This window comes from Molothrus aeneus, chromosome Z (genome assembly GCF_037042795.1).
Source record: "Molothrus aeneus isolate 106 chromosome Z, BPBGC_Maene_1.0, whole genome shotgun sequence".
NCBI classification, from domain to species: Eukaryota; Metazoa; Chordata; class Aves; order Passeriformes; family Icteridae; genus Molothrus; species Molothrus aeneus.
This window is the reverse complement of record NC_089680.1, coordinates 47859383-47883590: the sequence shown is the minus strand read 5'-3', so window position 1 is coordinate 47883590 and position 24208 is coordinate 47859383. Positions and strand designations below refer to the sequence as shown.

Sequence of the window (24208 nt, the reverse complement as noted above, 5' to 3'; positions counted from 1 at the left end):
AGAGCTCCTGATCAGTTGTGCCACTGCACCGGGTTCCCCAGGACAGGCATCTCCACCAGTCTGGATGCAGGGATCTATACCCAGCACCTGACTGATTGGTGGAGGGCAGGGCAGTCATTGCTCATTCATTCGGAATGGCGCTTGCCTGTCACTCCAGAGGGTTTCAGCCAGGTCTCTGGTTACAAGTAATTTAATCCTGGTGTAGCAAGAGAGTAAGGGTTCGAGCTGGTGCCCCAAGGAGAAACCCTGAACAAAGGATTACCTGGGCTTTTATACCCTCACAGTTTGTATGCCAGAAAGTCTGGGGTCTTCAGCTGAGTCTTTGGCTCCTGCTGTGTCTCAGTGTCCAGTCCCCAGGCTGGTGCCACAGGTCCCTGTGCCCTTTGCTGTGCCAAGGGTTGGCAGTTCCTGGTCTCCTGCCTCAGGCTCCCATCCAGAGCTCAGCCTGCAGCTCTCATTGCAACTGCACCCTGAGCTACCTGCACTGAATACGCTCCTCAACACATGGCTGGTCTTCATCACCACAAAACCACACAATGGTGATGGAAGATACTCAGCTCAGGACCCTGGGTCCTTTTCTGGCAAAGTTAATCCCCAGTATTAATTGTTGCAGAGTCACTCCATGGGTTGGATAAGCCCAGACATATCTTGATTGTTGTGAAGGTCATGCTTGTGCTTTCTGCAGCACCTCACAGTCCCTCAGAAGACTGGCTCTGCCTGCCACTTAATCTTTCCTCATCCTCTGTTTCATACCCTCCTTGTTTGTAATGACAGCAAACTCTGAGGGCATATTCCATCCTCTTGCCCTGGTTGCTGATAAAAACATTAAGGCACATTGGGCTCATCTTCTGTCCCAGAGGAATGGCACTAGTACCCAGTACAGGTGTTGTAGTCTATCTATCCAAACTCAAACATAAGGTTGGCTGTAAGGACATTTCAAGGCCTATTACTTGCAGCATTAGAATTTGCAAGTTATTAGTACCTAGGGCACTTCCCATTACAAATTACCTCATTGAGAACTAGATTCTCTGTGCTTTCAAGCATTTTAAATTGTTTACAGTGGAGAAGAGAGTTGTGATGAAACTAAATAATGCTTGCATAAACACTACTGGACAACCTGGTGCTGCTATAATGCACCAAAATAAGATGTAATTGCTCCCCAGTACTTTACTAACACTGGGCCGGGGGGGGGAAGTGCTCTTCCACTGTTGTTGTGAGAGGTCTGAAGATTCTCTTTTCATCCAACTCCCACATTCATCTCTCTGGAGGGAATACCTTTAGTCTTTCAAAACAGGTTTTAAATCACAGAATCACAGAATCACAGAAATTCTAGGTTGGAAGAGACCTTTAAGATCATCGAGTCCAACCCATGTTCTAATACCTCAACTAGATCATGGCACCAAGTGCCACATCCAGTCTTTTTTTAAACTCTTCGAGGGATGGTGACTCCACGACCTCCCTGGGTAGATGATTCCAGTATTTGACTACTCTTTCTGTAAAATACTTCCTCCTTATTTCTAGCTTGCATCTCCCTTGGCGCAGCTTGAGACTGTGTCCTCTTGTTCTGTCTATTGTTGCCCGGAGAAAGAGACCGACCCCCAGCTCACCACAGTCACCCTTCAGGAAGTTGAAGAGGGTGATAAGGTCACCCCTGAGTCTCCTTTTCTCCAGGCTGAACAACCCCAGCTCCCTCAGTCGCTCTTCATATGGCTTGTGTTCCAAGCCCCTCACCAGCCTCGTTGCTCTCCTTTGGACACGCTCAAGCATCTCAACATCCCTCCTAAAGTGAGGGGCCCAGAATTGGACGCAATATTCAAGGTGTGGCCTCACCAGTGCTGAGTACAGGGGAAGAATGACCTCCCTGCTCCTGCTGGCCACACTGTTCATGATACTGGCCAGGATGCCATTGGCCTTCTTGGCCACCTGGGCACACTGCTGGCTCATGTTCAGCCGATTGTCAACCAGCACCCCCAGGTCCCTTTCCTCCTGAGCACTGTCCAGCCACACTGTCCCCAGCTTATATCGTTGCAGGGGGTTATTGTGGCCAAAGTGCAGGACTCGGCACTTGGACTTATTGAACTTCATCCCATTGGATTCTGCCCATCCCTCCAACCGTTCCAAGTCCCTCTGCAAAGCCCTACGTCCTTCTAACAGATCCACACACGCTCCCAGCTTAGTGTCATCTGCAAATTTGCTAATAAAGGACTCTAAACCCTCATCCATGTCATCAGTAAAAACATTAAACAGAACTGGCCCCAGCACAGAACCCTGAGGAACACCACTGGTGACTGTCTGCCAGCTGGATGCAGCACCATTCACCAACACTCTCTGGGCCCGGCCATGCAGCCAGTTCCTGACCCAGCACAGAGCACTCCTGTCCAAGCCACGGGCTGCCAGCTTGTCTAGGAGTGTGCTGTGGGAGACAGTGTCAAAGGCCTTGCTGAAATCCAAGTAAACAACATCTACAGCCTTACCTGCATCGACTAGGCGGGTTACCAGGTCATAAAAGGTGACCAGGTTGGTTAAACATGACCTACCCCTCCTAAACCCATGCTGGCTGGGTCTGATACCCTGGCCATCCTGTAAATTTTGCGTGATGGCACTTAATATAAACTGTTCCATTATTTTACCAGGTACTGAGGTCAGACTGACTGGTCTATAATTACCAGGATCTTCCTTTGCACCCTTTTTGTGAATGGGTATCACATTGGCCAGCTTCCAGTCATCCGGAACCTCGCCAGTGAGCCAGGACTGATGGTAAATGATGGAGAGTGGCTTTGCAAGCTCATTTGCCAGCTCTCTCATCACCCTGGGGTGGATTCCGTCTGGTCCCATAGATTTATGAGTATCCAAGCATTTCAATAGTTCTATGACTGCCCCCTCTTGGATAAAGGGGGGACCATTCTGCTTCCTGTCACCATCAACCAGCCCAGGTGGGCAGGTGTCTTGAGGGCAAGTCATCTTCCCACTAAAAACTGAGGCAAAATAGGCATTAAGCACTTCTGCCTTTTCCTCATCTTCAGATACTAAGTTCCCTCCTTTGTCCAATAAAGAACAAGGGCTGGTCATACCTTTCCTTCTACCATTAATGTATTTGTAAAAACATTTTTTATTATCCTTTACAGAAGTTGCCATTCTAAGTTCAAACTGAGCTTTGGCCTTCCTAATTTTTTTTCTGCATGCTCTAGCAGCCTTCTTGAATACTTCCTTAGAGACCTGTCCCTTCTTCCAATGCTGATACATCCTCTTTTTATTCCTAAGTATCTCCAAAACCTCCTTGCCCAGCCAGGCTGGACGTTTACCCCGTTGGCTGATCTTTCGGCACACAGGGACAGTCTGTTCCTGTGCCCTCAAGATCTCTGTTTTGAGGTATGCCCACCCTTCCTGAACTCCTTTGTTTTTTAGGACTGCTTCCCAAGGGACGCTCTGAATAAGTCTCCTAAACAGGCCAAAGTCTGCCCTCCGGAAGTCCAATGCAAGAGTTTTACTGGTACTCTTCCTGATTTCACCAAATATTGAGAACTCTATCATTTCGTGATCACTCTGCCCCAAGCGACCTCCAACCACCACATCTCCCACCAGCCCATCTCTATTTGCAAACAGCAGATCTAACATAGTCCCTCCCCTGGTGGGTTCACCCACCAGCTGTGACAAAAAGTTGTCCTCCATACATTCTAAGAATTTCCTGGACTGCCTCTTTACTGCTGTATTAAGTTCCCAGCAGATGTCTGGCAGGTTGAAGTCACCCACAAGAACAAGGGCTGATGATCTTGAAACATTACCTAGCTGCTTATAGAATAAGTCATCTACCTCTGCTTCCTGGTCGGGTGGACGATAACAGACTCCCAGTATGGTGTCAGCCTTGTTGGCCTTCCCTTTTATTCTTACCCATAGACATTCAACTCCATCTTCCTTAGTTTCAATTTCGGTGGCATCAAAAGTCTGCTTAATATAAAGGGCCACCCCTCCACCTCTTCTTCCTTTCCTGTCTCTCCTGAAGAGCTTGTATCCATCCAGTGCAGTACTCCAGTTATGTGAGTCATCCCACCATGTTTCTGTGATGGCAACTGCATCATAGCTCTGCAGTTGCACCACGGCCTCCAGCTCTTCTTGTTTGTTGCCCAAGCTGTGTGCATTGGTATACATGCACCTCATCTGGGCTACTGACTTCTCCCCTAACTTAGCCTTGTAATTCTTGGGCCTGTTTCCAGATAGCTCAGCTGGTTCCCCTTCCCCCTTCAAACCTAGTTTAAAGCTCTCTCAATGAGGTCTGCCAGTTCATATCCTAAAACCCTTTTGCCCTTAACAGAGAGGTATACCCCATCTGGTTCCAGCAGAGAAGATGCTGTAAAAGTTTCCCCATGATCAAAGAATCCAAAATTTTGCTGATGACACCAACCCTTGAGCCACTTGTTGATGATGCAGATTCTTCTGTTTCTTTCATCATTTTCCTCCGCCACCAAAGGGACTGACCAGAACACTACCTGAGCTCCTGCCCTATCAACTACCTGACCCAGTACCCTAAAGTCCTTTCTAATTGCCTTGACACTCCTTTTCTCAATCTCATCACTGCCAGTCTGGAATATCAGCAGTGGGTAATAATCAGAGGGCTGAATCAGCCCAGGAAGTCTCACAGTGATATTTTGTACCCGGGCCCCAGGGAGGCAACAGACTTCCCTGTGGGATGGGTCTGGTCGACATATGGGACCCTCAGTTCCCTTCAGGAGGGAATCACCTACTACAATTACCCTTCTTTTCTTCTTGATGCTAGAGGTAGTGATCTGTCTTACAGATGAATCATAACTGGGGGGTTCACTGGTCAGACAATTTTCTCCTAAATCATCTGGTTGGGTCTCTCTATCCAGGGTCTCATACCTATTCTGAAGTGGCACTTGGCTGGATGATGGGGAGGGGGAGGACTTTTTGTTATTACCTCCCTGAATGGGGACCTGTTTCCACTCCTCTTCATCTACCAGGTGCTCTTCTGTTGCCCGAGGGTGGGAGGCATATAAGTCCTCAGTCTCTTGGTCAGAGGCCTCCCTTAAAGATGGAAGGGCTGAGCTCCACCAGTCTATTTCCCTTTCACTTTCCCTGATACTCCTTAACCTTTCAACTTCCTCCCTAAGCTCAGCCACCAGTGAAAGGAGGTCATTCACTTGTTCACACCGCAGGCAGGTCTCCTCCACAACACTCCCTGAAGCCACCGATAAGCTCAAACATTCTGGGCATGGATGGGTCTGTACAGACACATCCTTTTTGGAGGGCCCGACTTGGTCACTTGTACCAGCCACAGCTTTTGACCTTGTAGAGACCATCACTGACAAACACCTCAAACACAACCGGGCAAAAGAAAGACCTCAAACAATACAAAGGACTCCTTCTAGCGAGACAACTGGCAACCCTGCCTGCTTGCCCTGCCTGCGCGAACTGCCGCGCAAACTGCCTCGTATATTTCCCAGAGATTCACAACACCCCTGTTTGCCCGCTCCTGTTCGCCGCGCTCCCCAGACACCTCTTATAATCAGCCACTCAGCAGCAACTCACGAAGCTCCACCCTCTGCTCCTCTCTGACTCACAATGCAATCGGCTCACCTGCTCAACGATCTATTATATTAAATGTCTCAGAGTGTGCCTCATGCTGGTTTTGGCAAGAATTATCCTCCAGTACAGACAGTGGAGAGAAGAGTTAAATCATAAGAAAACAGGAAGTAATAATGTTTTCCTCATTCAGCACAGTCTCAATGTGAAAGCCAGCTGAGGAAGAGTGGGTGGAGTGTGTTGATAGGGTCAGAATGGGCCCAAGTCTTCATCTGTTAGTTTTGAGGTGAAATGATACTTTCCTTCTGCCAACTTGGACCTAATATAAGCCTTCTGCAAAATAGGGGTGCATTTCTGCAAGATTTTCTGCAAAGTGTTTCTGCAAGCTGGCAGCATACAATACACAGAGACCAAGCTTTTGTTTAGGTGTAGCATCCTCTACTTCTTTGTACAGAAAATTTCTAATACAAGCTCTGATTCCATCTTCATGGAATCAGTTTGTGTGAAGTATGGGGAGGGTAAAGGAGGAAAAGGGTGGGTAAAGGGGTAAAGGAGAGAAGTCTGTTTGAGCATACAATTTACAGATCTTGGTGCAGATCTGGACATCTTTGCAGCCATCTACAAAAAACCAACCAACTAACCAACTCAAAACCAAGCGGAATCACCACTTCAGCAAAGACATTGAGGACTGTAATTTGCATGGCACTAATACACCATCTGTACACACTGAAGAGCCCTTAGTCCCTGCCACACAGGGGCTGAATGTTAAATAAGCCTGAACTGAAGAATCCTCCATCAAAGTGGTCTGTTTTCAATAGAAGTCACCCTTTCCACCGGCTTAAGAAGAGAAATAATTTTTTCTGCAGAAATCAGAGTTTATATTGGTTTTGTTTGCCTCATTGCTACCCATTTCCAGAGGGACCACACAGGGAAGATCTATTTTATTCTGAGTCAAGAGAACCTTCTGGAAACATATGCATACATGTGTGTATTTTAAGTATTTTAATTGTACGGTTAGTAAAATGTTTTATCAGTGCTGTGTGAGTTCAGTTTTCATGTTCAAATATGTTTTTTTCCTGAAAAATAAGTACAATTTTGAAACTCCTAATTTTACTGGCACTGGATGCTCTCTCTTTCGGCATTTTCATTAAGAAACTAAATGAAAGTAAGAATTCTTCTGTGGCTTAGCTATCCACTATTTCATTTAAAAAGACAGAAGATCATTTTAGGCTATCAAAAAAATCAATGTATATCTTTATTTCTAATTTTTAGCAGAATATATTTTCAAACTCATACTTTTCCAAGTACACTTGCTGCAAGAAAGTGCAAAGATTTGTGCGAAGATAGTATGCATTTCGTTCAAACCGACACAAAATTTTTGTCTTTCCCTGTAGTATCACTGAGTTGGCTGTGTACTGGCAAGCCCTTTCAACACACACATTTTAAAGCACTGAAAAGTATCCCAGGTAAACAGAGGTAAAGAAAAAGTGCATGTTTTTAATGTCTCAGTTTTTCATAGTGACAACAAACCTTGTGTTGCCTGGTCCTCAGAACTGGGACAACCATGTCAGTGGGAAGTGACTTCCCATTTGTAGGTACTGAAGTTGTGAGGGACCAGTTGTACCAGTTGACAGATTGTAGGTTTTTTGTGCCCACACTGGTTCCATCCCAGAAAGATGAAGGAGGTGGTGGATGTCCCAGCAGGACCCCTCTCATCACCTACTAAGTTCTTGGGAGTCTGGAGAGGTGCCTGCTGAGTGGCACTAGTCAGTGTTATCACAGCTCACAAGGCCATGAAGGATGACCCAGGGAACTACAGACCTCTTAGTCTAACTTCAGTACCTGAAAAAACTTTGGGGAAGAACCTACTGGGTGCTGTTGAAAGGCATTTAAAGGATAATGCAATCATCAGGCACAGCCAGCATAGATTGACAAATGGAGAGTCCTGTTTAATTAATGTGCTATCCTTCTATGATGATGTCACCAGCTAAACTAGGGGATGAAGGGAAGGCAATGGATGTAGTTCTTCTGGATTTTAGTGAGGCCCACTGTCCCTCACAGCATCCTTTTGAATCTGACTGTGAGATGATCAGGTACCCCCTCAGGGGTCTGTGCTGGGAGAATGCTGTTCAGCATTGGTTTTTGATTATTACTGCAAACCCCCTGTGCCATGTCGGTTTTTGCACTCTGAGATCACTCAACGAACCATCATGAAACCCTTTTCTAAGGACAGATAGTGACACCAGTCCCAGAGAGGATCAAGGCTGCATATCCAGCATGGAGATGCTCAGATCAAGGAAGATTTCATGTGGTTTCATGTGGTTTAGTTGAAAGAAAACAGCTAGGAAGGGACAGCAAGTTTCAATGTAAACACACAGTCTGGATATGCAGCTGGGAAAGGGATTGCCACTTAAGGAAAGGAAATGTAGAATTTCTGCTTGGCATTCTTATCTATGCATCCTACATGACCACTCACCCTATTTTGTACTGACTTAATTTTATTTTCTTCTTTTCTCTTATTTTTTCTCTTACTTCAGCCACGGATTCTTTCCGTGACATCCTGTTTGCTACAGAGAATGCTCTAACTGGCAACAAGGCAAAGATCTTTTTTTTCCCTGTGTTATCTTTTCCCATCTACCTCTATTTATGACAACATTCTGATTTCACTTTGTATTTTTTCTATTTTGCTTGTTCACGAGGTTATTGATGAACAGTAGCATTCAAAAACACTCTCCTAGGACAGCCCAGCAAAGATAGCACTGAAATCCATCTGCATTCATTGGGAACTGAAATTTTCTTACAATACGTGTTCTCTCTGCTTACCCATATTATCCTGGTGATCAGTTCTTTGTTAATACTTGCTCAATACTGCCAATTGCAGAGCAGGTGCTTCTTGCCTGAGTAACAGATGGTTGACTTTCAGAGGCCAGAGTACAGCAGCTGAAGTTCCTACCCAAAAGGCATGTAACACATCTCCCCAGAACATTTCCAGGGAAATAGAAACAGGTCCACCAAGCTGTGGCAGATAACAACTGCAGATTTTTGGAAAAAGAGTCCAGGAATATCAGCAGCTATGTAGGTACCATTTATGTACTATCTGAGGTGCAAGAGGTGAGTTACTTTGTAAAAATTGAATTATTTTATAATAATAATGTAATTATTACTGTGAAATAATGGTAGCCACAGCTGCATATACATATTTAGCCCTGCCTCACTTGTATTCAAAACCAAACCAATCTGCCATAATTTAGATGTCCTGTCAATGAAATTATGCCATTTATGAATGGAAACCACCCTTTCAAAATGAAATATGCTCCTACACACCACTTTCCTTTTCACAGAGTCTGGCTTTCATGGAAAATGTTGGTACCTACAGGGCAGAAAGCATGCCAAGCAGAGCACTCCCTGTTTGAGGACTGTGCCTTACACACTCTGCTTGCTGTCAATTTACAGCCCATTTTTGCACAGTGACCCTGTCCCTCTGCACAGCCCACTGAGGAGAAAAGCACTCCCAGTCTCATTCACCTAACAGCAATGCCAGCAATATCTCTGAGGTGGAAAGGTATTACCTAATAAAACAATGTCATGGCCGTGCCACAGAGCTTCAGCAGAGCTTCACTGTAAAAGATTCAACACTTTCTGCAGCATCCACAGCACCCTCCATAGCATCTAAGAAAGAGCTTAGAGACTGGTTTCCCCCAGCAGTACCATGTGGCAGCAAGGCTGAGCTGTCTGCGCAGCTCACAAAGAGCTTTGTCACATTGGCAGCAATATTGTCCTTTGCTCTGCAATATTGTCCTCTGTTCTGCGCTGTCATTGTCACAACGGGCAGGAAACTGGTTCAGCTTGGCAATAAACCATGATTCTTCCCACTACTGAAGGGGAAACACCATGTGAGGAGGTTGGGGAAGACAAAAGAGAAAGAGGACGACTGGGAATTGTAGAACTCGCGCTGTGTTTCAACATTTTGTGTTCTGAAACTGCAGCTCTGAGACACAGCTAGATGCACAGGGCAGTGGCGGCAATGAGAAAGAATTAGTTGTTGAATTGCTGCCATCTGCAGTTCCTAGGGAGACTGGAAGCCTTCTGCTGGTGTATGCATTTTGCCTCATCCAACGGGCACAGAGCAGCAGGGGCTTCTTGTGCCTGGGTACAGTCTTCTCAATCTCTCTTTGGCTCGTTTTTTCCTCCAGGTCCCAAAACAAGAACTAAATGGAAGTTTATCTTTCCATTTCCACTCTCCTACAGAGCCACCTACCTAACAGTCCATAAAATGAGGGCAGAAATTCTACCTGACAGACTCAGCAGTGTTTCTGAAGCTCAGGGATGCTATGATCTGTGACACTTGATGCTGAGATTCCCCCTGACGCCAGGGGTCTTGCAAAATCCATCATAAGCAAAATTATGGGCTCACTAAGACAATCCCCAGGAAGACCAGAGCCCAGGGGCATTTGGTATAAGTGGTTTCCCAAGGAATAGTCTTCTTAATCAGCAAATAATATCCTTAATTCAGCAAATCTTGTCTGTGTTCTGAATGTCTCATACCCTGAAAAAGATTTACCAAAGCAGATCACTGTTTCTTTTCTAAATGGATTCAGACAGATTATACCTTCCACTTCAGGTATGGAGTTCTGTCAAAATAGCACTCCTACCTGCTACTTCAGGATGAATTTGGCAGCTAATCATCCCACATGACCTTTAGTTAACCTGAAGGCTTTTGCTTCTGGCTCTTATCCCTAGCTCCTGCCCTGCGGTAAACTGAAGTCACACAACGATTCTTTATCTGCTCCACTCTTCTTCTACTAGTAAACGGATGAAACTTGACTTGTTGAGGACATTACACAAAAATGAGGATACACAGAATTATATGACCATACAGATTCATTACTGTGATTGTGTTCCCTCATCATCTGGTATTGATATTTGTCAGTAAATGTCAAACCCTACAGAAGTTGTATGGTTTCCTGTCCTTTCGTGCACACTGAATGATTGTGCATTATAGAAGCACATTAATTTGTTGAATGAGACACCCTATTAATAACAGACAGATGGTCTGGTCATAGAATTCATTTTAGCTTGTGAGTGAGCAACCATCCAAGACCAAAACTGACATCCTTATTTTTTGACGCTGTGTCATTTGTAGTATTCAACTGCATTTACTCCTTTTGTGGCAAACTGATCATTCTTCATGCTGAAGTCTGAAAGACGAAGTGCAATCATTTCTTTTCATGCTCTGCAATTTCCTTTCCCTGCTCTGTTTCCTTAAATCTGTTCTTGCTGGCACCAAGATGCAATGGTATACAGAGGAAGATGAAAAGCAGTTTGCAGTAACTAGTTTTTAAATTTAGCCTGGCTCTTCAGAAGGAAAAGACATAGCAAAATGCCATAAGACCAAGCAAAATTAAATCATACAGGCCCAAAGTGCTCCTGGCCCTGCAGGTTGAACTAGATCTGGGTAGAAAGGAAGAGTATGTTTCAACAGAGAAGAAATAACCTCTGTACACAGAAGGGATAGTCTATGATCAACAGCAGGTCAGTAAATTGCAGAGCAAGAGCAAGCTGAGAGAGAACCAATACTTCAGATATTGCAAAAAACATGTGTTTTAGCAGCACCAGCATGCATAAGTACTTATTTCAATTAGCACAATTGTTTCATTAATTTTTACAGAAATATTTCCTAATTACTATGCAAAACTATCACAGCTACTCGCTAAGGATTTTTTTTTGGAGATGGTAGACCATATAAATGTTATGGTCTATGTACCTCATTTCATTACTAGTCTGTTGCACATGAAAAAAATATTTCCATTCCTTGTTTTGACTACAGTTTTGTCTCATTTCTCTTGCTGAACTCACAGATTTACCACAGTTTTTAAATAAGACTATATGATGGCCCAAGCTTTTAAATAAGACTCTTGCTGAACTCACAGTTTTTAAATAAGACTATATGATGGCCCAAGCTCCTAGTACTCAAAGGAGCTATGAATTGCTTCTTAACTTCTCTCTCCATATTCTTTCCTTAATCGCCTCTCAAAAAACATAAACATTCTTCAAACCCTGGTAAACATGGTGTGGTGAAAATGATTCTCCTGCACACACAAATCTATGGGAAGAAACAGTGAGACAGAGGAACTTGGTGGGGTATCTCCCAGGACATTTATCATGGAGGACTTGCTGGCTTGGGCATCTGCACAGCGGTTAACTTTAGACTCTTCTAGTGATGCCAGGATGAGCCTTTCCAAGATATCCATATCAAAATGAAGATTTGCTGAATTTTATTCTAAGTGCTAGAAGTCTGATGGTACTGGAGTTCTTTCACAACTGGAAATTGCACTTTGAGACACAGTGATGTGTTAAGTGGCACAGTGCAATCCACTGCAAAGGCCAATGTGTGAGACTGTGCTAGGCAGAACAGGCATTTCAGAACTGATGGCTCTCAAATAGAATATTGGTGTGTTTGAAAAAGCACAGAGCTTTGCGGATGCAGTAATTCACAAACTTATAGAATATGCTCAGTTGGAAGGGATCAGGATCATTCTGTCCAGCTCCTGGCCCTGCACACCACCATCCCCAGGAGAATTGTCCAGACCTTTCTTGAACTCTATCAGGCTTGGTGCTGTGACCACTTCCCAGGGGAGCCTGTTCCAGTGCCCTCTAGGTGAAGAGCCTTTTCTGATAATGCAACCTAAATCTCTCCTGACTCAGCTTCATGCCATTTCCTCATGTCCTGTCACTGGTCATGAGAGTCAAGAGATCAGTGCTGGCCCCTTCACTTTGAGGATATTGAAAATCACCATGAGGTCTCCCCTCAGTCTCCTGCAGGCTGAACAGAACAAGTGACCTCCCACTGCTTCACCTCCAGACCCTTCACCAGTTTCATTACCACCCTTTGAGCATTCTACAAAAGCTCAATGTCTTTTTTATATTATGTCACCCAGAACAGCCCCCAGCACTTGAGGTGAGGCTGCCCCAGAGCAGAGCAGAGCAGGACAATCCCCTCCCCTCCCTTGCCTGGCTGTGATGCTGTGCCTGATGCACCCTAGGACACGGGTGGCCCTTCTGGTTGCCAGGGCACTGCTGACTCAAAATTCAGGTCCCTTTCCATGGAGCTACTCTCCAGCCTCTAATTCCAACAGGGTTACCATGTCTCAGGCACAGAATGAGGCACTTTCCCTCACTGAACTTCATACAGAGGATGCCTGTCCAGCCCTCTCATTTGTCCAGGTTTCTCCGCAAAGCCTCTGAGGGAGTAGACGGCTTTCCCAATTTAGTGTTTGTTTTTGTTGCAGTTCATGTTTGTTTTAGTTTATTGTTCAATGGTTTGTTCTGTTGTACCCCTATGTTCTCCCCAAAGTTGGTTCACCCCTTATTTGTACCCTCCCTCAAAGTTGTCCCTCATGCCTTTCTCCACACTTTGTTTCCAGCTTCTTCCCTTGCCTGTCAAGGCAACCCAGTCCCTTTTTCCAGAACTTTCTTTGTCACTCTCCCCTTGGGCCAATCCCTGATCGTGACACCCCTTTGGATATCCCCTAAACCTCGACACCCTATTAGCCTACGTGACCTACCCTCTCCTCCCATCAGTCCTGATGGGTCCCAAACCAGTGATGTATTCCCCTCACTCCGCCCCTGAAGATTCCCCGTTGGATGATTGTTTGTAACCACCCCCTAAATCAAGACTGATTAAAAACCCGTGCGGAATGGTGCTTGGGGCTCTCTTACCTTACTCCCTTCACTGGTAATAAACTCTTCCCTGTGGAACCTCAAGAGAAGAGCCTCCTCCTTTCTCCTCCACCTGCTCCCTGTCACTGTCTCTGTCTGGACTGGAGAGCAAGTGGCTCTTCAGGTTCACCTCTGGGCAGACCCCAAGCCCTGGCTGTTCCCCACTCCCGGTGCAGTGCCAGAGCTCTTAGAGCTAGCCCAGGCTCCAGTGGGCTGCGTGAAGTGTTGTTGGCAAACTTACTTAGTATCCCTTCCAGTCTTGTGTCCAGGTCATTTATGAAGCTGTTGAAGAGCACAGGGCTGAGGATGGAGCCCTGTGGAACCCCACCAGTGACAGGTCACCAGTCTGATGTCACCCCATTCAGGGACCCATGAGCCAGTTGCTCACACATCATGTGATGCGTTCATCCAGGGGTGGGCTGGATGTTTGTCCAGAAGGACACTGTGAGAGCCAGGATGGAAAGCTTTACTGGAACCCAAAAAGATTACATTACCTGGCTTCCCTTGGTCAGCTAGGTGGGCTATGTTGCTGTAGAAGGAAATCACGTTGAACAAGCTGGACTTTCCCCTCATGAAGCTGTGCTGGCTGTGACTGATGACTGGGTCATCCTCTAAGTGTTTTTCAGTACTCCCAGAATAATCTTTTCTACAATTTTACCTGGCAGTGAAGTGAAACTTCACTGTAGTTTTCGGAGGTTCCTTCTTTTCCTTCTTGAAAACCAGGATAATGTTCACCAGCTTCCAATCATCTGGACCTCTCCAAATTCCCAAGACTACTAAAAATCCATGGAGAGAGGCTCTGTGATGACATCAACTAGCTCTCTGAGGATTCCTGGATGAAACCCATCAGGCCCCATAGATCTGCAGGGATCCAGATGGAAAAGATCCTGCACAAGTTCAGGGCCAAAAGGAAATTGATCTTTCTCACAGTCATGGTCCTCCAGCTTGGGGGTCCATCATCCCTGGCCCATTATCTCTGTTAAAGGACAGAGGCCAAGAATGCATTTAACACCTCTGTCTTGCTCCTGTCCCTGTATGTGAGGTGACCTTGCTCATCCTGTAAAAGGCTGATGTTACTTCAACACTACCTTTTGCAATTAATATATTTGAAAAGACTGTTTTTATTGTCCTCATTTCTGGCCAGCTTCCACTCCAGTTGAGCTTTGGCTGCATAAATTTTCTCACTACAATGATAAGCAGCATCTCTGCATTCTCCCCATGTTACCTGACCTTACTTCCACTGGGCATATACCTTACTTTTTGCCGTATTTCCGAGAGAAGATGCCTGCTCAGCCAAGCTGGCCTCCTGCCTCACCTGCCTGACTTCCAACATTTAGGAATTGCCTGTTACTGTGCCCCTAGGTGATGTTTAGAAAGTGACCAGCATTGATGGACCCCAGCATCTGCCCAAGCATTTTCCCAGAGGATTTTACTTTCTAGTTCCCTGAACAGTCTGCTCTCCTCATGTCCAGAGCTGAGGTTTTGCTGGGATTTTCTCTCACATCAACAAAGATTTTAACCACTTTGTGGTCACTGTGGCCAAGATGGAGCCAATCTCCACGCATGAAATCCTCTCTGTTGACAAACAGTAGGTCAAGGAGGGAATCTTTCCCAGCTGGCTCCCTTCGCTTCTGTGAAGCTGTCACCAAGGTTTTTAAGAATGTCATGACCTGGGTTGTACTAGCTGTGTGATGGCTCTCAGTGTATTTCTGGCAAGTTGAACTCCCCTATAAGGACAAGGGCAGTTGATCTGGAAGCGTACCCTAGTTCCTCAAAGCACCATAGATAAGGAAAGATCCTTATGCTGTTAAATAAATACATCTACACCTACCAATGTTAGTAAAGGCTAGAATTAGACAAAAGCTGCAGCAATGCCACTGCTCCTGAAAAGCCAAGCCTGTCTATTGCACATGTAAGACTAAATAAGAAATTAGGAACTCCATCTTTTCTTAAGCATGCTGTCATTCCTGAATCAGTTGATAAGCACTGTGGGCATGCAAATCACAAATTTGCAAGGCAAATCAGTTGCAAGGAAATACCACATCTAAAAGTCAGATGGTTATGTGCACCACAGTGTGAGAAGGAGGGTTACAGCAGACACATCAGATAGAGAAACTAGAGCTGTAGGCAGTAGTTGAAAGCAAGAAAGGAAAACAGAAGCACGAAAGAGTACACAGGATGCAGTATCTGGTGGCAGAGATATGATTTACTAGAAGTTAGCAACAGAAATTGTCAGGTAATTAATGAGAATGCCAGGAGACTCCCAAGGAGTGGTAACACAGGGTTCTGAGCAAAGACAGACACTGCACAGGCTGAGGAAGAGACTGAAATGCTGTGACACAAAGGTGGGGAGCAGAGACCAGATCAGGAGAGAGAAGCAGGGCAATTCTGCTCTTCAGGCTAGGACTGGTCATGGCCAAACTACTGATGACACTGGAAGCTTGCTCTGCAATATACTCATGTGCAAAAAATGTGACTTTGCAAGTATCTGAGCTCACAGATTGATACCTTTCTCTTTTCCAACATCTCCCAAATCCAAAAGGTATGTATGTGAACCTGCATAAGGATTCTCAAAAGTATGAATTAATCTTCAAATATGTCTGAGTACCAAGAACACCTGCTATAGATGCAGCTATTAAATGTCCTATGTAAATGTAAACCTCTTAAAAAACTACATCTGTCAACTTAGTTTACATTATCTTAAAACCAAAATCACACAACTCCTTTTTTTTTCTTTCTTTTTGGTTTTGTTTTACTACCAGTTTCTTGTGTGACCCTGGCTAATGAAACCATTATAATTCTACCATCCTATTATAATAGGATCTATCACCTACTACTGTTAGGGCACTGCAAAAGTGTAACACATCTCTTCTGCTGATTCACAGTGCAAATAGTATGCCTAAGAAGCACCATCATCCCTGCAAAGTTTCTTCTGGCTAAGTAAGTAAGATCTTTAGAGCACAGGGCTTTGAGTAAGTTCAATTCTCACGCTCTCAGAAATATGGTACAGCATTTCAGATCAGTTTCTGAGGCTCTCTCAACATAAGAATAAAGAAAAAGTCATGTGCTACAGTTAGGGTGGCAAAACACCTACAACACAAGTGTCTGTTGCCAGTAATATTTCAATTTGCATGATGATGCACAGAAATATGCCCAGTAATAAAAGAAAACCATACACTCCTCAAAGAAAGAACAGGACAAAATTGTGTAAGTGTACATCATACATTTATTACCGAACAACTCTCTCAACTCCAAAATTGGGCACAGGGATTAAAAATAAAAATTCATTGCACTACCTAGTAAAGCATTACTAGTAACTCTCATAAAAAATGTACAAATTTTGTTAAAAATTTATCAAGCCTTCAAATGATTTGGTTACAGATATTTATAATACATTTAAAACTACATGTTAAATGATACAATAGCATATGATTTAAAGAAAACACTTAACAAAATATGATTCCAACAAAAACCTTAAGCTTTCATAATAATTAGCAAGTCTGAAACACAAGTAGCAAAATGAGGTAACAATGTACCAAAGGAAAAAACCACAGCTTTTACAAAGGCCCAAAGATAACTCAGTTGAAACTGTTTTCTACAATTAAAATTAAAACAGTTGGTAAATCTCATCCCAAGCATTATGCATTGTATTAAGAGCTGTGAAGTCACATTCAAGAGCCTCTACAAAATGATGTACAATACATGGCCTTACTTCTTTTTCTAAAGAAAGCCAAAAAATGAGACACTGGAATTATCTGTAGGCCTTGATATCCACCAAAATGTCAAATTAAATTGACAGCTTATGCAAAAAAACCACAGCAGTGCCAATATGATAAAGCAAATATATTGGAGGTTGTATATTTTTGTTTTTTTGGAGAAGAAAAGAGTAACTGGATGGCAGAAAGGCAATGAACATAAAAGAAGTGTTGCTGAATTCAGGTGCTGTCAGGCACCATGGCAGCTGTGCATAATACATGGCAGTTAAGAGCTGAACATAAATCCCCTGCCCTTGACAGCCACCACAAAAGATGTGGTTGTAGCCTGTCTGAGCTGATTCAAAACATTAAGCATGTGTGTTCTTTGTACACACTGACCACGAGAAGCAAGTCCCCATTCATCCAAGCAAACTGAAGAACTATTCCAGAAGAGATGAGCCATAAGAGTGCAACAATTAATTGCAGGATTTTACCAACTTAGACCCTCCATCTCCTAGACCTCCCACTGTCTCACTGAATTTTAGTGGGGGAAAAGGGACATTTCTCCAGTTCCAGAAAGAGAACTACTTTCCCTTAGCTTCAGAAGTATGTGTCTTGTTCACTTGTATCAAGTTTAGAAAAAGTACCCTCTTTCCATGCTTTGAACTGAATACTAAACACAGAAATATTAGTCATGTTTAAATCTGTACATGGATTATTTTTCTTTTGCAGTTATATAAAAGAGGCTAAGTTTTGTAAGACATACGTGGCATATGCTTTTTAAACATGATTTTATTTGTTAAAAAAATAAATTTTATTACATGTAATTTAACCTGCTAGGTGCTGTTGTGAAAAGCCTATTCTTTAACTCCACTGGAAGAGAGGAAAAAGAAATTATAGTATTTTGAAGTGGAAATAACAACATTTTTGTTTATTTAGTTTCCTAACTAAGGACAGGTACAGAAAGGATCACTGTTTTTGAGAACTACCTGCATAACTAAACACAGGGAAAAACATTTGAAACGGGGCAAAATTGTGCTTTTATTTAGCTGCACCAAGAGCTGTGACTGGTCTGTAAAATCTTCAAAGAGGAAAACCAGCATGGAGAACCTCTAACACTGTTTGAAATTTTAACTGATACTAAAGCATAGCAGCATACAAAAGCATCAGAAATTATAAAGAATAAACTTAAAGCTGAGACTGGCAGCAGGTTGAAGCAATACTGGTAATTGTGCTGCTACTGCAACCAAAGAAATGACACCGAATTGATGAGAAGAATTTCCTTGCAAAAAGTGCATCCTTTTAATAATTGTGGCATATGCAGACCTAAGTATTTTGCTAGAACACATCACAGACATTAACAGTGTGAGCATTACAAAAAAAGTTCATTTTTTTTCATAGCCCAAATAAAATATTATTCAGAGCACTTGAATAGACATTATCCCCTTTTTTCACAGCACTGTTCTGGAAAGTATTCCAAATTTCTCCTCTAGTGGAGCACTCTGGAAACTTGATTGCAAAAACATAGGAGTTCCTTCTTCCTATTACACTCATCATGAAGTAAGGAAGGGAAAGAAGCAGCATCAGGGCAACTGAGTTCTGCAGGTTATGACCAAAACCTACCTCCTCTGGTGATAGGGTGAAAGAAATATGAAATTCTACTTCTCTGAGAAAACGCTAAAAATGCATTTTATTCATGAAGTCGCAGGAATAAAATTGTAACTTTTTACAAGTTATTTTAGTTACATACCAACTTCCTTGCAGATGACAAAGAACGAAAAGCCAGTGTTTATAAGCTAAAAGATTATGTCCTTAGCAAGTACAATGGGCAAAAGTTAAGAGCTTTTCCACAAGACCAGGACACCCTCAGTGTACTTCCTGCTTCCTTTCATGGAAGAAACACATAACTGGTAAACCCAGCTAGAAAAATTCAAAAGGAAAACGGAAAAACATTGATATATTTCAGCAACTGAAAACATTAATATTGCTAAATGTGATATTGTGACTCTAAATTGATAAAATAACTTGTAAATCAGCCATTTAAAAATCCAGACTTTGTAACATATGATAAAACCCCCAAGGTTACTCATGTATGAAGAATCAATGCATTCTTTAGTGGTACACACTTAAAGCCTCCAGTGAAGGGGAAGCATAACAGCTGTTTGAATAGTAGTAGGTAGAAAGGTCTTTACACCTGTAAGTACGTTGGGGACAAAATACTAAATGTCTGTAATTGCTGCACCCATTGCATTCAGTGTGCAACTGCAAACACAAGGGAAGGAACCAGTGTACAGTACTAGTACTGTTTAAATAACACACAAGATTATACATTGCAGCATAATTATTACTACACACATACGTTCTCAGTACATGCTGGTATATAGGTTCTCAAACACGCAGGCACACCCAGTCACAAGCACACTTCACTCACCCTCTCTCAGGCAAACACACTCATACCATTCATCCCCACTCACAGTATCTGAAGGCTCTATATAAGGTAGATTGCTATATTGTTTGGAGCTACCACTTTTTTTTTTCTTTTCTTTTATATAAAAGCACATGCGAAAAGATCACATCCACAGTAATCTCGCAGCAATACTTGGAATGATCACACAAAACCCAGGGAATGTTAGTGCACACACAAAATTAAGCTAAAAAAAAAATCTTTGGAGTTCCAATCACACTTGTTAGTATAACAATCCTGTAACTGTGAAGACTAGTTATAAGCTTTATAATTGATTAAGTCACACAGTGCAAAGTAAGGTCCATTGACCCTTTTGTGAAAAGGGTAGGCTGGAAGCCACATGGGTAGGTAAGCTCAATAGAGAGTTCATATATACACGTGACCAGAAACACCCAAACCAGATTTGTGCTCTTAGATTGGTCATTCTGAATCACGATGCACTTCTGAAGCATCAGCTCTACAAATTGGGCAGGTGCGATTTGCCTGTAAAACCAGAAAAACAAAACAGGGTTAACCAGACTGACAAATACATTGTTAAAGTAATGTGTATGTGACACTGACATCTGTGACTGCTGAACAGCAATTCAAGAGAAGACAGAATGTGCTTATGTCTTCTTGTTTTGTTATGTTTGAATGGTGTGGTGAGTTTGCAAATTCAAAATTACATTTACAAAAAAATAATTGTGCCTTTTACCTTTAAAGCTGAAGTAAGACAACAAATAAGGCTCTAGCTAAGTGATGGTGGTTTCATTAATGCAGATTCACAATTAGAGAGTATTGCAGTCAGATGGATGTAACTAACAGCCTGTACTGTATGACAAAGAGAAAACCACCAAAACAAACTGAGACACCTTCGGCTCAAATAAACATTTTGTGTGAGGATGTCATATTGTCACAAACTGTACTGATCAGGAATGACACCGTACTTTGTTTATTTGGTTATCATCACAGAAAAACATCAGATAGACTTGGTCAAAGCTGAAAGCAAACAGGGGGAAAAGGGAGGGGCTTTTAGTAAAGGGGAAAGGGAATAAAAGAAAGAAAGAAAAGATGACCCGACCAAGCAGATATTCAAATAACACACCCCAGCAGGCCTATATTTAGCTCTTTAGTAAAGCACATATTGAAAATATGTCCTGTGACTCATTTATTTTTCTAGCTTCCTTAAAAAGTAAGGCAGATAAGAAGTAATATTCCTTAAGCTACTGGGAAAGTATTTCTGCCTTCTCATTCCCCTTTTCAAATACTGGCTAATTTCATTTTAGCAAATAATGAGAAAAAGGCCCAGAAAAATATATAACATCCATGAGTCAATACTTCCCTTGCAAAGGGAAGAGTGAAGAGAGCTCTTCCCTGTCATAAATTTCTATTTCATAGTTACCAAAACTGCAAGATCAACCACTGTACTCCAAGTCTTCTAAGGCAACCAGATTTTTCAATGAAAATACAAGTGAAGAGCATCAAGAAGTATGACTATGTAGGCCACAATTCAGAATTCTTTGTCAAATATTTTAAATCCAAAAAATAACCAATCCTATGAAAATACTATGTCATTTTTTACTGAAAAACATTATTCAGTAATGGAAATTAAATTTACAGTATATTTTTCCTGTCAGTTTTCCTGCTGTCAACTGTTAGCACTGTCCATAAATTTTATTGCTTTGTAGTTTTTGTAAATCAGGGATTGGACTATCAATTAAACTTATATTTCTTGCTCTTTCACTAGCAGTTTCAAAATGTCCTTAGTCAGTCATTTAATTTCATTTCATGTGCCTGATTCTAAATATAGTCTGACTGATATAATGTTTAAAATAAAAAGGCATGTTCTTAAACATGGAATTCAGTGGATTAATAAATCAAAACCTATTTGCTTAAGTTGGTACTGAAGTAACAACCACTTGCACTACAGACAGCATTCAGTAGGAGTAATTTCCTGACAGGAATTCCAGACATAGACCTACTGTGCCAGGATAAAATGAATACTCAGGGACACCAAACCACTGCTTTTAAAGTAACTTTTCATGATTCTACATGAACATCTGCTTTAAATTTAGTTGCATTCTTGTGTCTTTGATTAAATGAATTTCCCTCTCCTGGCATTTTATATGACTCTTTGACACCAAAACAGGAGTGAGTAGGACATAATATTGTAATATGATCTTCTAACTTGCCACTCCTTCAGGAAGAATTAATTTTGTGCTGTAACTACAGAGTGCTGCACAATTAATCGATTAAAAAAAATATTTTCTAGAAATTTATAGTTAAAGTGAGCTGCATTTAGAATAATGAAACTATAGGTCTACTAGAATCCTCTAAAAACCACTGCACTGCTTTGGTGTTAGTCTATCAGAAGTAAGTTGAAGTATAGTTACAGTTTGTCTTTTCTTATATATAATACAGCATTTCCTAGTAGGTTAAATATAAGGGCAGGTTGTCCTCTTAACATTGTTCTCAACCCTCAAGGTGAAGACAGGTCATGGTGTCAAGTACTCTTTTGGAATTATGATTTTTATCGTATAGAAGAACACATTTCTCATGTGTTCATATATGACTAGAGGATTTAGGGTAAGAAGGAGCCAAATACTGTGAAACATGGGAACTAGGTATACTACAAAAAGTGAAAGGATAACCTCTCTCCTTTTAATTATATTGTTTCCTCCACTGTATTATATCTTCTCTTGTTAAGTCTTTAAGTTTGCTTACGTAGGAAAGTATTTTAGCTCAAGTGGGCAACTTAATGCACTGGTATAGAACATGTCCTCTTACTTGCTCACCACCTAAAAAGATAGTGTTGTCACATACAAGACACTATCTAAAAATGTTTTTAGATAGTTTTTTTACTTTGCCATCATCACCAAGAGGCAACCCAAGCAGAGTATTTTTAAAGTACTCAGATTGAATCACTAACCTTTTACTTATATCTTTCACTGAAGTGACATATGATGGAACTTAAAAAAAAAAAATTTGACTCCACAGTTCTAGAAATAGTCCTAGATAACAAATACACTCTTCAAAGAAATGAAATTAAATCAGTAAAAAATAGTGACTAACCAATAATATTTTTCTTTGTCTACTTCATGGAATAACATTACAAGTATTGAAAGATAGAATTTTAACTTTCCCTTGTAGAATTTATGATGTTGGCTGGATGATGTGAATTAGGTAGATGTGAACATAATTATACAATCAAGATATATTAAAAAAGCTCTCAAATTCATAAACAAATGGACAGAAGCAAAACTAAAGCACAAAATATTTTCCAGTTATTATCACTTCCAGATATTAGCTTCTTAACTGTAACCAAGTTTAGACAGAGGCAGTAACTAAAACAGACTGGTGTTACAGGTAATTTGTTACAGCTTCCAAAGCAAAATAGTCTTTATTTGCAAATATCATCTTCGTACCACTGTAACTAAGCCCACATGGTGTATAAGCATTGTCTTAGTGAACTTACACTAAAATGGTTTTAAAGTTCTCTATCTTATTTTGCACTCAGCTCTGCAAGTTCTGCTAGGTTTAACTGCACCCCTCTACATTTTGATTGCATATCTTGCACCTAATTCTAAGGACAACCTTTAGAAAATACTACAGGTGAAGATCTGTTAGAAAATGCAGATTCTTTGATGGGACAGGAACATCAGCAAAACTATTTCACTACTAGAACAGTACACTATGATTATGAAAACAGACTAAACTAAATCTGTTTTTTTCACTTTGCAGTTCCAAATTCTATTGCCATGTTCAATTGAAAGGACTAACTCTTTAACTTTTAAAGTAACACACTGAGTCCAAAAGAGACTAGCTTAACATGTCTGACTCCTGAGTGGGATGTCAGGTAAGAAAAGAGCAATAAGATAAAGATAAACGCGCATGATACTTTCCTGACATGTTCCTGTAACTTTCAGGAGTCTGCAGATCAGAGGTTCTATGAATCAGAGGTATATTTTTTTTTGCATTAACAGCCTGGAATGAACTGTCTTTAAAAAAATCCACATAATAAACCTATAGCATCCACTATCTCACAGGCTATGTCAAATGACTTTTTTTTTTTCTTTCTTTCCATAAAGTGGAGAGAATACTATCCCTGGATTCTCACTGTCCATACTACAACTGACTTAGAGAGTTTCATGCAATGGAAGTTTGACACATAGTGTGGATGCTGATTGAGAAGAGAAGGGGAACACTGAAGAACACCACTTTGATACATACAGACTCTAGTCTTAATTTGTAGTAAGTGAATAAAACTTCATACGTCTAGCAGAGGAAAACTGATAATATTATGTGGAGTGTGTGCATGTGGCTTCTTAGTATGACAAAAAAACAACCAGGTTTCGATTACTCTTGCTCATTTTTGAGCATGTATGTGAATTCAGACACTTTTGGACCATTTCTACCAAAAATTAAGAGCATTACAGTTACACTGGCCCTAGATTTTGTAGGAGCTTTAGACTTAGACTACTATGTGTTGCAGTGTGACGCCATTTCCTGTTTCACCTATCCCAACCCCCCAGGTGTGCCAACCTCTCCTTTCCTCTCCCCCTTTGCCCTCCTGCTGAGAGCTGTCCATCAATCTTAACATTCCAGCAAGGGCGTCGTGTGGTTGGCAGAAGTTCAAAAGATGCCCCTCAGGTCCGGGCTCATTGGCCTGTCCAAGTGTCTGTATCCCTTGAGCATTCCCCTGCTCACACCTGGTTGGCCCTCACCTGTCCCTTCCCCTCCCCCTGTCCCCGGGCTTAAAAGGAGACGGGACCATGTGGTCGGCATTTGATTGGGAGCTGTTACCACATTCAGA

At 42.0% G+C, this 24208-nt stretch overlaps 1 protein-coding gene across 2 annotated transcripts in view; it reads right to left on the bottom strand.

The window, feature by feature from the left end:
- Window positions 1-16460: 16460 nt before the first annotated feature.
- RNF38 (ring finger protein 38) overlaps window positions 16461-24208 on the bottom strand; it is a 105223-nt gene continuing 97475 nt past the window's right edge. For both annotated transcript variants that reach the window (XM_066569506.1, XM_066569507.1), the window contains one exon: window positions 16461-19899. In XM_066569506.1, the coding sequence (XP_066425603.1) occupies window positions 19837-19899 (63 nt within the window). In that variant the 3' untranslated portion in view covers window positions 16461-19836. The remainder of the gene's footprint in view (window positions 19900-24208) is intronic.